This window comes from Ursus maritimus, unplaced genomic scaffold, assembly GCF_017311325.1.
Source record: "Ursus maritimus isolate PB19 unplaced genomic scaffold, ASM1731132v1 scaffold_3, whole genome shotgun sequence".
Classification (NCBI taxonomy): Eukaryota; Metazoa; Chordata; class Mammalia; order Carnivora; family Ursidae; genus Ursus; species Ursus maritimus.
This window is the reverse complement of record NW_024425563.1, coordinates 44,551,231-44,566,327: the sequence shown is the minus strand read 5'-3', so window position 1 is coordinate 44,566,327 and position 15,097 is coordinate 44,551,231. Positions and strand designations below refer to the sequence as shown.

General features: G+C 59.1%; 1 protein-coding gene across 1 annotated transcript; it reads left to right on the top strand.

The window, feature by feature from the left end:
* Positions 1-58: 58 nt before the first annotated feature.
* On the top strand, positions 59-11,192 carry AQP1 (aquaporin 1 (Colton blood group)). The gene is made up of 4 exons (XM_008686456.2): positions 59-501; positions 9,845-10,009; positions 10,299-10,379; positions 10,880-11,192. The coding sequence occupies exons 1-4, from the start codon at positions 112-114 to the stop codon at positions 11,057-11,059; spliced, it is 816 nt and encodes a 271-aa protein (XP_008684678.1). The 5' UTR covers positions 59-111; the 3' UTR covers positions 11,060-11,192.
* Positions 11,193-15,097: the final 3,905 nt, after the last annotated feature.

Genomic DNA, 15,097 nt, shown 5'->3' with positions numbered 1-15,097 from the left:
CCCCCCCCCCCCCCCCCCGGGCCCTATAAATAGGCCCAGCCCGGGCTGTGGCTCAGCTCTCAGAGGGAGTCGAGCACCAGGCAGCGGTCTCAAGCCAAGCCCCCTGCCAGCATGGCCAGCGAGTTCAAGAAGAAGCTCTTCTGGAGGGCGGTGGTGGCCGAGTTCCTGGCCATGACCCTCTTCGTCTTCATCAGCATTGGTTCGGCCCTGGGCTTCAATTACCCGGTGAAGAACAACCAGACGGCAGGTGCGGCCCAGGATAACGTGAAGGTGTCCCTGGCCTTCGGGCTGAGCATCGCCACGCTGGCCCAGAGCGTGGGCCACATCAGCGGCGCGCACCTCAACCCGGCGGTCACGCTGGGGCTGCTTCTCAGCTGCCAGATCAGCATCCTCAGGGCTGTCATGTACATCATTGCCCAGTGCGTGGGGGCCATCGTGGCCACCGCCATCCTCTCGGGCATCACCTCCTCCCTGCCGGACAACTCGCTTGGCCGAAACGAGGTAAGGGGGTGGGCCCAGGGGCTGGGGCTCTGCAGCGGAGCCGAGATGGCAGAGGTCTCCTGCACCCATTGTGCAGATGGGGACACTGAGGAGCACAGAGAACGAGAGGTGGCTGGAGGTCACGCAGACTGGGGCTGGAACTCAGCTACACCTGCCGCCCGGAGCCCGTTTTCTGCCAGGCACTGTGGGAAGCTGAGACCCAGAAAATAAGAGTCTTGCCAGTGTCCCCTGCGGGCGTGCATTGCGGGGACTCAGCTCTGGAGGCAGCTAACGCTGGGTCCAGTAGTTCCTCACCCGTCGGCTGTAGTTTCTTGGCCCCCCTCAGCCTGGCCGGGGCAGCCAGCTCCCTCTTCCTACAGCCGTTGTCCCCAGCCGTCCTGAGCCAGGTGCCCGGCGTGTCTGCCCCAGGTCAGCAAGTGTGCGAGCAGGACCCAGGTGGGGCCAAGGAGTTGGGGGGTGGTGAAAACACTCTCTGGGCTGTTGGCAGGTGGTTTTCCTGGATTACAGTGTGGGGTGGCGGCCAGGGTGGGGACATCTTGCCTCCCGTCTGCGCTGTACTCTCTGTCGCCAGGCACTGTGAGGTGTGGCACGTGTGTTTGTGTGTGTGAACGGTGTGTGCACGTGGATGCTGGCATGGGTCTCCGAGCTTGTGCAAGCTGTGCGTTCCTGTGTGTGTATGTCTGGAAGTGTGTCTGCGAGGGTTAGTGCTGCGGTGTGAGTGGTGGGGGTGAGTGTGTACCTGTGCGTGCCCACTGATCCTGGCTCTGATGGGGTCTGGGCCGGGGGCACTAATGCTAAGCAGACGTTGGTGAGTGGGTGGCAGGCTGCTGTAAAGAATTCCTCCCGGGCCGCTTAGCACAGCTAATTGGCCGTTGGCGGCGGTTGCCTGCTGGTCACAGACCTGGGCTTTTCCAGACCCTCGGCCAAGTGCAAACTCAGACCCGGCTTGGGCCACAGCAGGGGGAAATTTGGCCCGAGAGTGGCTGAGGAAGGCTTGGAGGGTACTTTCCAGGGAAGGGGAGAGGCGAAGGAGCGCACAGGAGGAATCAGATCTGCAGAAAGGAGGCGGGCCGGGCCAGGGCAGGGCAGGTGGGCGTAGGGACGGACAGCAAGGGGGCCGGCCGAGGGCTCCTCAGAGACAGCGACGGGTGATGATAGCGGTTTTTCTCTCTCTTCCCAGCCAGAGTTCAGAGCCTGGCGCTGCAGCCGGGGCAGGCTGGGTAAGGTCTGGTGCAGAGGGCAGCTGGCACGGCCTTGCCACCGGGGGATTAGCACTTCTGGTGTCACAGTGACCCCTTACCCGGCCCCCTGCAGAGCCAACTGCTGCTCAGCCCAAGATTGAAGATTAGCCTGAAGGCTGGAGTTTAGACTTTAGTCAGGAGAGACGGGCCGAGGTGGGTGGAAGAGACGGGAGCTCCGGCAGGCCAGTTCCTCCAAGCCCCAGTCTCTGCAGAGAGGCAGAGCCAGGTGACCTCAGGGAGTGCCCCCTGGGTAGGGTCGGGTTCACAGTGGGGTTCGCTGGGTATGGGGGGGGGGAGAAAAGGTCCTCGTAAGGTATGTATTGAATCCCCACAGGCCTTCTGCTCCGTCTTGACCCTCCTTCTCAAGGGACGGGGGGACAGGCATCTGTTGGCCTACTTTGTGTTCTGCCTCGGGCATCGCAGGTAGAGGCGGGGAGGCCGGCCACCTACTGTGGCATTTTGATCTGACCACACCCTCCTCCAGGGTCCCTTCCCTTCTCTGGTCTCCATTTTCCAGAGTTACCCGGATGCCTGGGCTGGGCAGGTTGCAGATGGGGGAGAAAAAGGGACAGGCTCTGGCTGGGGCCAGCCCTGGTCTGGGACACAGGCACGCCAGGTTCAAGTCCTGTCTGCTGCTAACCTGTGGAGTTTCCTTGGAGCTGAGGAGCCTGAGACTCCAAGAGGGAACCTGGGTCTTTAGATGTGTCTTGGCCCCACCTGTACTACCAGCGAGCTCACTTTGCGGACTTGAGTGTATCATCACCCTTCCCAGGAGGGTCCATGGGGGGAGCCCAAGAGGGGCCATGCTGGACATAAGGGTACTGAGTGTTGTGGTGGGGTGCAGGCACTGTCCTGTCTGTATCATTGAAGTTGGGGCTTCAGAAGCACAAGTCCTGGGCCTAGAAACAGAAAGCCTCTCTCCCAGGGGCTCCTGTCAGACACTGGACCTGGGATCTGAAGGGATCTGAAGGGAGCTGGCAGGTGGCCCCAAGGCCTCAAGAGGGGCAGAGAACAGTCTATGCAGCAAGTGACACACTCTTTCCTCTAGGCTCTGAGGGAGGCTCCTGCAGCCCCTTGGGCCCTGGACCCCACCCTGGCCCAAACCTGGGAGGAGCCCTTTGTTGGCATGGAGATTCCTAAGGAAAATAGGGACAGAAGAGGCAGGAAGTGGTTGGGGTGAGTCAGGGGGTGTCCCCGGGGGCATGGTGGGGACAACTTTCTTCTCACTGAGTCAGGGCTTAGGATACGCCCTGGAGAGACCATGGGCTTCTGTCCCGCCCATAGGATCCTGGCTGGTTCTAAGAGCCAAACCCCCCTTTTGGCCCAAAGTGAGAGTGTCAGAGGCAGGGGTTGGTGGCCCTGTCTGCCCTTGCCCTAGACAGACGCTAACACACTTCGTGCCACAGCCTCGCGTGTGCAGCCCCAGTTTCCATCTGTGAAATAGGCACAGAGCAGGGTGTGGCTGGGCCCTGGGAAATCAAAGATGCTCAGGAACCTGGGAGTCCTGACTGTTAGCCCGCTTTTTTCATTCTTTCCTTCTCTGGCTCACTCACCCATGCTCCCTGCAAACCGGACCGCGATGGCTGGGGCCTGAACAGGGGCTGAGTCAGCCAGCTCCCTACCCCTGGACGACCAAGGCCCCTGGCGGGCAAGATAAGCCCCTCGCACAGCTGCCTGTGATATGGGGCAGGAGGCAGGTGTGATAAGAGGTGTCAGGGCGGCAAGGGAACTTCTGCCTTTGAGTGGTGGGGAGGGCCAGGAGGGCTTCATGGAGGAAGTGCCATGGGAGCTTGAATGTGGAGACCGGGACAGGGGCATCCAGGCAGAGAAAGGACGTGAGCGCAGGCAAGGTGGCAGTGGGAGCTCAGGGCCTGGGAGTCGCAGGGTGGGGCTGATGGGGGGTGGTCATGGTGGGAGGCTGGGGTTCTGGAGAGTGGAGGTTGAGGATTCAGGCCAGTGTCTGCCTGTGTCCGAGAGGGGACTGGATGCCTGGCTGTCCTCGAGCCTGTGATTTCAACCCCCAGGGGGGCTCAGGCAGGGCATACCTTTCCTCTTTGGGGTCTTCTCTCAGCCCTGCTGATTCTGGGCCTGACTGCCTGGGGACTGCTTCTATCTGCTACATCCAAGTCCTGACCTCAGCCCTAAGCTCTCCCCTTCCCCAGTTTCCTGGGCTCGGTTTCCCCAACCACAGAGTGAGAGGGTTGTCCCTTCCCTGTTGGCCCCCTTCCCCCGCACTGGCCACGAGTTCTTCCAGGGTTGAGGGCACTCCGCCTCCTCCAGAGCTGGGGGTGGCTTGGGGAAAGGGAAGCCAGTTTTCAGACGGATGTGCCCAGAGAGGGGCCTGGGGGCTGGGTGGTGGTGCCCTAGTTGGGACATATAATTACTGTTTCCAGCCAGAACCAGATGAGGGGGAGGGCATAGAGAGGCAGGAGCTTTGTGGTGGAGACTTCCCTCACCACGGAAAATTCTGAGGCGGTTTCCCCTATGAGGGCTCTTGGAGCTCCCCTGCCAGTCCCATGCTGCCCACCCCAAAGCCTGGCCTTACGCAGGGCTCACTCTGGGAACCCCTTGTCTGAAAGGGCAATGCCATGAGAGGGGACATAGACTGCTGGAGCACCCCAGTCTGAGGGGACTTGCCTTCCCCCCATGCCCCTGGGTCATGGCCTTCACGCCTTGGGCCCTTAGTTCATTGCAGACCAATTCCATGGAGTGCCCCCCCCCAACCTGAGCTCAGCCCCAGAGTGCTCGCCGCTTTCTCTAGGGTCCCACCCAGTGGGGGTTCCTTCAGCACCAGGCAGTCAAATATGCCCCATGCCCACCCCTCGGGGATTGGCTCGGGAAAGCTCTCCCCAAGAGCCTCCTGTCTTTGCTGGTGGGGCTTTTCTGGGGGCCGTGGTCCCTGCCCTCTGGAAGCGCCAGTGGGTCTGGGGCCTCCTGAGCAGCTGGGGCTGAGTCAACACACCTGCAGGTGTGGGCAGGAGAATGTCGTCATGGTCAATGTCCCCTCAGCCAGGCTCCTTCCCGGGGACCAGGCCAAGAGGGGGGTGCTCCTTGCCCCACAGTGGTGCTTAGGGGGCTAAGTGAGGGGCCATCTTCATGTTACCAAGGAGCTACAGTCTAGGGGAGTTAAGAACCCCAACTCAAAAGAAGGTAGAGAAGACTTGAAAATGCCCCATTCCCATTAGCAGCTCCTCTCGGTGCCTGAAATCCCACCACGAGGACAATAGAGAGGCAGATGGGCTTGGGAAGGGGCTGCCCCCGCGTCCGTTTGTAGGCTCCCTGTCGCTAGGGCTGCCGCGGCTGCTCTGCGGGGGAGGTCCTGTCACAGGCCTGGTGCCGTATTGAGAGCCCCGTTCACATCCTGCACAGGCGATCCTGGCTGGGAGGGTGACTGCAGGTCCTGGGGGCGGGGGTCCCAGGTCAGGCAGGGAGGAGTCCTGGGGATAACAGCCGGGCCAACACCTCCATTTTACTGTTCGGGAACCTGACGCCAGGTTGGGATTGCTGGGACTGTTGGCCGGCGTAGCAGATCAGCGCAGGGCAGCCCCGAGCCCCCAGCCTGCCCCCTGGCCCTTGCTTCTTTCTGCTGCTCTGAAGTGCACACGCTCACACACACACACACACACACACACACACACACACACACGGCACGGAGGTACACACAGGTGGGTGTAGAGCACCTTCGCCAGCCTGGGTGGTTCCCCTCGGGCCCTGGGATCCCAGCAGGGTGGGGTAAGTGCCCCGCAACGGAGCCTCTTCCTTTCCCGGGCGGGAGGGTGGGGACTGCCCTGGCGTAAGGAAAAGAAGGAGGGAGGGAAGGAGGAAGCCATTGCTTTGTGTATTGTTTCTTGTCAGGAAGATGAAGTGGCTTCTGGGAGCAAATAAGGACCCTCTGAGAGCCGCTGCTCGCTCTCTGTCCCTCAAGGGGGGGCCTCCGTCCCTTCTCTGCCCCTCTCCCCAGCCAACAGTGGCACCTGCGATGCCGAGGGACAGGACGACACACTCAGAAATGTCACCAGGCACACAGTGCGGTCACGCAGGGTCACGTGCCGCAGAGAGACACCGAGACACACAGAGCCCCCCGTGGCAAGAGACGGCTCCTGTGTGATCCGGGTTCTCAGAGACAGCTGGGCCGCCCGGGCCAACACACGACTAGTTGGTCCGCGTGTCCACATGGGGGCTGAAAGAGAGTGGATAGGCTCAAATTTGGGGTGCAGGGCTTTACGCATTTTCCTTAAATCAAGCTTGTTTATTATGTGGCTCAAATCCTTCCCGTTGGTGCTATTTATAGCGTCTGACTGTTTTAGTCCATCTGTTTCTAAGAGGGTTGGTGAACCCTTTCACTCTGATGGCCGATTCATCAGATTTGCCTTACAATTCTGTCAATTGTCGTCATTTTTTAAGACTATCTTGTTTGGTGCATACGGGCTTAGAATTTATGTAGCTCTTTGATAGACTTTTCATTCAATTATGATGTAATAAGCCTCTTGATGTCTAATGAAAAAGAAAAGGAGTCACACACGGACACATACGGTCACCCCCAGATCTGGCAGACACCAACCTACAAAGATACACAGAGGCACAAAGCCGTGGACACCAGGAGGGACATGCACGCAGGGATACCCATCAAGGGGTGACACGAGGGACCAACTGAGGTCTCCCTCTCTGTGAGTGCTGAGTCCTGGAGGCAATGGGCAAGCAGGGAAGGCCTCCATGTCTCCCTTCCCCTGTTCTTCGAGACTGGATGCTCAGAGCGCTGCCAGGCCGGTTCTGGAAGCTGCTGTTCCCCAAGGGTGGGACACCCGGGTGCCCAAGTCGACTTGGGGCCCTGGGCCTAGGAAGCGACCTTGGTCATTCTGTCCGTGGGCAGCAGGGATGGGTTGAGGCCCACTGCCTAGAGAGGTCTGCCCCGGACGCCCTCCCTCCCTCCCCTGCCATCCTGGTGCCTGGGTCACGCTGGCAGCTAAAGAGCCGTCTTCCACCTGCTCCTCAGTCCAAGCTGGGAAGAGCCAGGTCCCTTGGCTGGACCTGGAGATAGTCAGGATCCTTGGCTGCGACAAGATGGCTCTGCTCTCTCCTCCCCGGGATACAGCCTCCTCATCCATTACCTCACGGAGGCTTGCACGGGCAGCCCTGTAAGACCCACAAAAACTCATGATGGGCCTCTGGTCTCCCAGCCAGAAAGCAAGTAAACCAGCCCTGAATCCAGAGAGCTTCCCTGGAGCCAAGCTGCCTCTAGAGAGGATGGAAGTTCTAGAAAATGAGCATTATCTGCTACTTCTGTCACTATGTCCCCTCTGAGGTCTGGGAAGGGAGATGGGAAGGTCTCCCCACTCCGTCCTCACCAAGCTCCCAGGCCAGGGGTCCGAGGTACCCACAGAGGAGGCCAGAGGGTTATTTCCCCGTAAGAGTTGCAGGCGGTTCCATGAGAGCGTGATGGCTCGGCCGCAGAAGTTAATGCCAGCCAGGGACCGGAGGAAGCTTCTTGGAGTTGGTGGGGTTGGAACTGGGCCTTGAGAGTGGCCTTACATGGGTTTGGTGTGCAAATGGAGAGCCTGCTTCTTTCTGATGCTTCAGATTCAATGTGGAGCTTATTCTGTTGTTCATACTTGTATTCATAAAACTGATTGTTGTTTTTTTTTTCTTGGAAGGGGGCTTAATCAGTGACCTATAAGACGTAGGCTTGGCAAAACTCCCTGGGGATGTGCAAACATTTTTTTTTCAATACCAAGTGGCCATAACTGAGATTAGCACTATTTAAGCAATTGTTTCAAATTTAGTGGGTTGTGAACAATAATATATTTTGAATTTTTACCTGCTTTCTTCTGGACATCGACTTTCAGCAGACCTTTAACCATCCCTTTTTGTTCTGAATTATCAAGTTTTACCAGATGTAAGTCACACAAGTGCCTTGGTGTCAAAGGAGAAGTGGTCAAGAGACACTTCAAGAAGCAATCAGGGGAGGCTTCCTAGTGGTGGTGGTGATGGTTATTGGGAGAAGAAGTTCATCAACCTGTGTGGTTCTGAGCTAAAGGCTCTGGGAGGTCAGGAAGGGGGTATAACGCAGAGTTCCCAGGGCAGGTGGCCACCCCCTCTGCTTCCCGTGGACTCAGAGTGCTGGGCCTGGCACTGGGCCCCTGGCTCTGCTCACTTTGTGTGAAAACCTGTGCCTCTGGGCAGAGCAGGGGCTGGGGTACTCAGACCTGGTTAAGAACTGAGGGAGGAGAGGAGCTTGCCCAGGCCACGTCTGTGAGAGGGTGGGGATGGGGGAGGCTAGGAGGCAGGAGACACTTAGAACGATGGCTCCATGAATCAGCGTGCCAGGCCTGGTTTCAGGACTCCCGCCAGCTAGCAATTAGGCTGAGCCTAGAGAGCAGAGTTGAGAGCAGGAAGAGGAGCCTCGAGCTTCCCGAAGGCTGTCAGGAGGGCAGCAGCAGGTGTGAGTGTGGTTGGGCATCTGTGCAAGTCGGCCCAGGCTCACTGGCCTCAAGTTTGTGGAGCCCGTCCTGGCCCCAGGCAGGCCTCACTTGGGTCTCCACAATCCTATGCAGGACACCTCCCTTCCACCTGTCTCCCAGTCCTGGGGAGAAGGTGAGAAAGAACCAGAACAAAGCCACAACTGTCCCGGTTCCTCCCGCCTCAGCAGCCCTTCCCAAATACCCTAAGACCCTCCCCCCATCTTTGCCTTTGAAACTCTGGCCAGTCTGGCAAGTGGGCAGGGAAAGCTATTTTACAGATGGGGAAACTGAGGATCAGACTGGAGAAAGGCCACGGCCATGGCACCCACAAGTACGAGAATCAGGACCTGAACACAGGGCTCTGCCTCCACCACCCGAACTTGGGACGGGAAGAAAACTGGGCATTGCCCAGGGGCCCGGCTGGGCTGGGGGGTCACAGTTCTGGGGTCCGCCAGAAAAAGCCTAGAGCTGGGGCTGCAGCACAGGGGAGGGGATGTGAGTCACTTTCCCTGTGACCCAAGACTGCAGACAAAGGCGGGAAGAGAATTGTTCTTGTAAGATGGCCTCAGGGTGGGGCTGAGAAAACTCTGGGGGTGGGGGGTGGAGGAGGGCCCCCCACCTAGGGTTTTATAAAATGCCCTCCGACTTTGGAGGACCACCCCCTCTCCCTGTGTCCCCAGGATGAGACTTCAGGTTCAGGCTTATTTGGACACACCAGCTCTGCCTGGGGGTAGGCAGCCTATGTGGCCACATCCGGGCATCTCTGCCAGTGGGCCTTTGTCCATGTTGTCCAGCTCCCCTGTGTGGGTGCCCCTGGCCCCTGGGACCCCCACAAAGGGGAGCGTGCGGGGGCTCCCTGGGGAGGGGGCTCCCTGTGCAGCTGCAGGGGGAGGGCTCTGGTGACCTCATGGCAGCTCCCATTCCCTTCTTTTTCCATGAGTCATGTTTCTAAAAGTGGCCCAAGAGCAAGTGGCAGCCAGACGGTAGTGGCGGGGCCTATGTGGCCAGGGAGAAGGAGGGGGGCTGGTCCAGGAGGGAGAGGGGGAGGGAGGGGAAGACAGGAAGGGCAGAGGAGAAATGGGAGAGACAGACAGAGGTGGGGTAGGAGACAGAGGGCAGGGCAGCAAGGGAGACAGGCACAAGGAGAGAGACTAAGGCCGCTGGGCCAGCTAACTGAGGAAGACCCTCCCCAGCTCTGGGAGTTTTTGATGCAGCAGGGGATGGGGTGGAATGTTCTGGACTTGTGGGGTGTGAAGCCATGGGTCTGGTGGGCCCTCCCACGTGTGGGGCTTGCCCCTCGCCTCAGGTACGCTGGAACCGCGGATGCTCTGGCTGGATGGAGCTGGATGCCGGAGCCCTGCCTCCCGCCAGGCTTCTCTGGCCTCTAGGCAGAGTGCCACACGGTGGAGGCAGGAACCAGGGGCGGGGCTGGCACCTCCTCGAAGGTGTGGAAGGGACAAAGCTGGGCATTCCCTACCAGCAGTGTGTGCTTGGGTGGGGCCTGGTCCCCTCTGGGCCCAGCCAGGGGCTGATGTGATGGGCTCGGAGGGCACTGAGGTGCCTGGGCCTGGGGGGCCTGGGGGGCCTAGGACACAGTGCCCACCTCGCCTGCTCACCGAACCTTGCTGTCCCTCTTTCCTACAGCTGGCCCCTGGTGTGAACTCCGGTCAAGGCCTGGGCATCGAGATCATCGGCACCCTGCAGCTGGTGCTGTGCGTGCTGGCCACCACTGATAGGAGGCGCCGGGACCTCGGGGGCTCGGGCCCTCTCGCCATCGGCCTCTCTGTGGCCCTGGGACACCTGCTGGCGGTAAGTGTGGGACCTTCCCGGGTGGGAGTGGGGGTGAGGAGAACAGGGCCACAGGGGTACCCTGTCACGGGCAGGGGGCCGGGACAATCGGCTCTTTGGGGCTGGGGCCAGTGTCCTGCTCTGAGAGGGTAGCGCAGGGACCTCCTGACCATCGTTCTGGGTCCATGTGCCCCTCTCTTTCTGGGTCTGATTGTCACCTCCCTGTTTTCTCTCTCTCTGTCACTGTGTCTCCTCTCCCTCTGTCTGTTTCTCTCTCTCCCCCTTCTGCCTCCTGCCCTGCCCCTTGCAGATCGACTACACAGGCTGCGGTATTAACCCCGCTCGCTCCTTCGGCTCCTCGGTGATCACGCATAACTTCAAGGACCACTGGGTAAGGGGTCGCAGGGATGTTCCCTGGAGGGGGCAGGAGGTTTGGGTGCCGAGTGGTGGTTCCGACTCCACCCTGCGGCATCCTCTCCCATCACGGAGGCTCTGGGAGACAGACAGGGCCGAGGAGATCGGGAAACCAAGGCCTGACCCGGGGGCGGTGGGGTGCGGCATCCCAGCAGGCCTGATGTGGCTCCGCCCCTTTCCCATCAGTGTGACATGGGGGGGGGAGCAGGGCTGGTCTGGTCACACCAGGCACCCCTAAGCTGGGGCACACAGAGGCAAGAAGAGACCCACTACCAGCGTCCTGGCTTGGGCCAGCTCCAGGGGCACTGGAATCAGGACATCGGGGTTCACCACTGCCTGCCTCTAAATCCAGGCTCAGGTGGGGAGAGAGCCCATGCCATGGGGTGGTGGGGGACGGTTCTCAGGGCAGGCGTCCCAGGAGAGGAGGAACTCAGGGCATTGGTGGACACCCCCTGAGCGTGCCTGCTCTGTTCCTAGATTTTCTGGGTGGGTCCGTTCATCGGGGGAGCCCTGGCCGTGCTCATCTACGACTTCATCCTGGCCCCACGCAGCAGCGACCTCACGGACCGCGTGAAGGTGTGGACCAGCGGCCAGGTGGAGGAGTACGACCTGGACGGTGACGACATCAACTCGAGGGTGGAGATGAAGCCCAAATAGAGAGGCCCTGGCCCGGGCACCCACGTGGGGGTGGGGCAGGGGCGGGCGGAGGGTGGGGAGGGTGAAATCATGTTGTAGACACTCTGACAAGCTGGCCTACGTCACTTCCCAAAGACCCTCCAGAACTGCGTGGTCAAGCCTGGTTCGGGGCTGCTTCTATCACTTTCTTTCTCTTTCTCTGTTTCCTGGCCTCTGGGCTTCCTGGGGACCAAGATTAACCAATCACTCACTCCCTTGAAGTCACGGAGGAAGTGAAAGAGAGGGACCCACCTGCTAAGCTGTCCCCTCAGAATGTGCCAGAAGGTGTGCCAGGAAGTCCCACTCATCCCAGAGTTGCTCCACAGCTCACCTGCTGCAGGTGTCTGGGGCGCCACAGTGATTGCTTTGTGCCTTTGGGCATGGCCCTCCTTCTTCTGGAACATGTCCTCCGCCCCGGGGGTGCTCTGAGGGGCAGAGATGGCAGGAGGTATGTGGTAGGGGGCAAGCGGCAGACAGGCTTCATTCCTGCGGTTCGGCTCGTCTCCAGCCCCACCTCTGCCCCCAGACTGACTGCATGACCTTGCGATCGTCCGTATCTCGGGGCCCCTGTGACGCCATCTGTAGAGGGGCAGGGACAGGGAGAGCTCTACGGGCCCGAGGCCTCTCTATTCTGTAAGTGTAGATACTCCGTGGGTTCTAGAAGATGTAGTATGGACCAGCACTTCTTCCTCTTGCCCTGGTTCTGTCCTGAGGGGAGAGCGACAGTATGTATCTGTGTGAGCACACGGACATCTGCAGACGTGGCTCAAAGCAGAGACCAACAGACAGTCCAGGCCATGAGAAGTCCCTGTTCCCGGAGAGCAGAGCTGACCCCTACGCAGCGGGGACAGGGTCTGCTGTCGCCGAACGGTGCCAGATGGAGCGCGAAGGAGCAGTACCCGTGCTCCTTCATTGGGTGTTAGTTGGCCTTTCCCACTTAACATTGCATCATCTTAATCGTCATGTGGTTCTCTGCGTCCTCCTGCCAGTGTAGACACGGGTCACGCTTCTGCAGATGTGTGTTTATTAAAGGGCAGTTGGTTATCTGAGCCCCAAGCCCGAGGACAGATAATCGTGATGCGGATCAGCCCACGGAGGCTTATGGGCCTTGCAGGACCCTGAGGGGGGAGGAGGAGCAGACTCCCCCCGTTATTGCTGAGCACCTGGTTGGATGCATTTGGGGCAGCTGGGTGACCTGCACAGGCTCCCTGTGTGACCCCAAGCCACAGCCTTCCCTTCTCATTTACCTGGAGGGGACAGTCAGCCTTGGCCTGATGACGCCAATGCACCCCAAGGATCCTTCAGAGGACAGAGTCTGCTTTGGGGGCAGCTGTCTACACAGTCTCTTCAATCCCATCAGGGCCAGAGCAGGTCCCCCAGCATGCCTGTAGCCATGATGGTGACAAAACTCAAGTGACTCCATCTGCAGATTATCTGGAAGCAGCAGGACAGCCAGGTAACCCCTAATGGTCACCGACCCATCATGACATCTACACACTCTCTTCTCCATCCCTAGCAGGGACTTCTAGCTCATTTAACAGATAAGGAAACTGAGGTCCAAGGTCCCACAGCTAGGTAATGACTTGACCAGGCCTAGCAACCAAGGCCATGTCTCTGGCTACTCCCTGGACCATGAGACTGACCCGTCTTATTCCCAGCTGCTCGGTTTCTGCCTGGGCGGCGGTCAGAAGCCAGGAGGGGCGAGGGGCGTGCTGGAGGGGAGAGGAGGCAGACCCACTTCCTGCCTGGTTCTGACTGCTGTACGCCAGACCCTGCATCTGTCTGCTCTGCATATATGTCTCTTTGGAATCGGAATTTCATTATATGTTAAGAAAATAAAGGAAAATGACTTATAAGGTCATCTAGGCTTCCTGTAGTTTTTCCTCTTTGGGTACCGTGTTCCTACGAAGGGTCCCTGGGTCGGAGAGGGGATTGGTGCCAACACTGCAGACCCAGGCTGAGGGGGAGCCACTGCCTGCCCTCCTGCCCCAGGGATCCCTGGTCTCAGTGGGTGGACACAGCTTCACCCCAGAACTCCACCTGAGCAACACAGGGCCCTGCCCCCAGTAGGGACCATTGTTGGTGACGGAGTGTGAAAGACACGGGGGAAAGCAGGACTGAAGCGTGACAGCCCCATCAGCCCCTCTGCCCTCCTCAGAGCGTGGCCTAGGGAGCACCAGGGGCTGCTCGGGTGTCTGTCCCTCTGTCCCTCCACTCCCATTCCCGACCCCACCCACATCTGTGTTGGGGTGTGCGACCCAAGGTTTTGCCAGGAGCTCACGCATCAGAACCGAATGAAGTTGTGCCGGGCACAGGTGGTGCTTAGCTGGCTGGGAAGGGTGACCTGTGGTAGCTGAGGGGGCAAGAACAACTCAGTCCCTTGAGGCCTGGTGGGACCCTCCTCTCTTGGAAGCAGGCACCACACCTGGTAAGGATGTGTATTTTCCTGTGGAGGTGTCTGTGGCTTTAGTCAGATTCCTAGCATGTGTGCTCAGGGCAGAAGAGAAGAGAGGTCAGAGTGGGCCAGCCTCTGCTGGGTGATAGAGAACAGAGAAAAGGCCACGCTGTCTGCACCTGCTTTTCCATTTGTCACCATGTAGTCCGGAGGCTCTTGTGGGCCGAACAGGGCTCTGTCCAGCCCTCTTGAATTCACAAAACCCCTTCCCTCTCACAGCCTCTCTTAGAGTTGGGGACACAGCAGGTGTGGTTGTTCTTATTTGACAGAAGGGAGATGGATACCCAGACTTATGGGACAAGTCTGTGTCAGGCTAAGACTTGGACACCGGCCCCTGCTAACTGCCTCCCTGCTCACCACTCACACGCGTAGGGCTGGCTTCTCCAAGCAGAAACAATGATATTAGGAAACTGAGTGCCCCATAATAGGGCACAGGTCCTATTGCAGTGAGCAGGCATGTACCTTCCACAGAGGCCTAGAATCTGGGAGACTCTGAGAACCACCAACCTTCTAGAAATCTCATCAGGCCACAGGTGCACCTGTCACCACAGGTGTGGTCTGATCAGGGGAGAGATGTCTGGGAAGGTCCTGGTGTCCCGTCACTGCTCCTGGGAGACATGTGGGTCCTGCTTCCCTCCGATGGAGGCCTGGCTGATGGTAACACGAAGGCACCTAGGCAGGGCCAGAGGCTAGTTCACCCCAGTGAAGGCTGAGTCAGTGCTGTTGGAACAGGCTTTCTTCCCCCAGTGTCCACAGGGTCCCTGTGAGGGGCAGTTGGGCTGTGTCAGTCCATGCAAAGTGCCCCTGCACCTCCCAGGCTGAGCACAGCCCCGTGTGAGTGGAGAGTGATGGCTACACTATGGGAACAGGATATGGGCTAGCCCACTGCAACCCAGGCCCACCTGTGAGGGTGTGCCAAGGCTATCTCTCACAGCCCTTCTTGGCTGATCGCTTTATCTTGACCCATCCTCCCAGGTTTGAATCCCTCTAACTCCCTGGCCACCCCTACCTCAATCCTGGCTCTTCATTCACCACCCCTGGCCAACTAGGACAGAGCCTTTCTTACAGATTATTTAGTTATAATTTCCAGAACCCTAGTGCCAAGAGGCAGGACCGAAAGAAGAGATCAGGGAACGGGTATTTCTTTGTATGAAGAACTTCCCCGGGTTGTCACATATAGTCCTTCTGATCTTTACCACACTCTTGGAAGGGAGAGGCGACTGTCCCCATTTACAGAGGACACTGAGGCCCCTGAAGGTGAAATGATTGGCCCGAGGCCACACAGCAGGTTGGTGGCAGAATTGGGATTTGAACCTGCTCTGCTTGGCTTCAAAGATTGGGCTCCTTCCACGATGTGGTGCTGGCCTGTTTTGTCATGACCTCCACGAAGTTTAGCTCCGGGCCAGCCAGGCAGCCTGTCTTCCTCTGCCTTAGGGTGTTGAGAGGGGGCAGCAGGAAGAAGAATGGCAGGCTGAAGGGACTCCAGCGCCAGGAGGCGTGCATCTCATTCTGGGGCCAGCTGGACTTTGTGTCTGCTTCAGACACATGGGCACCCCTGGACCCCA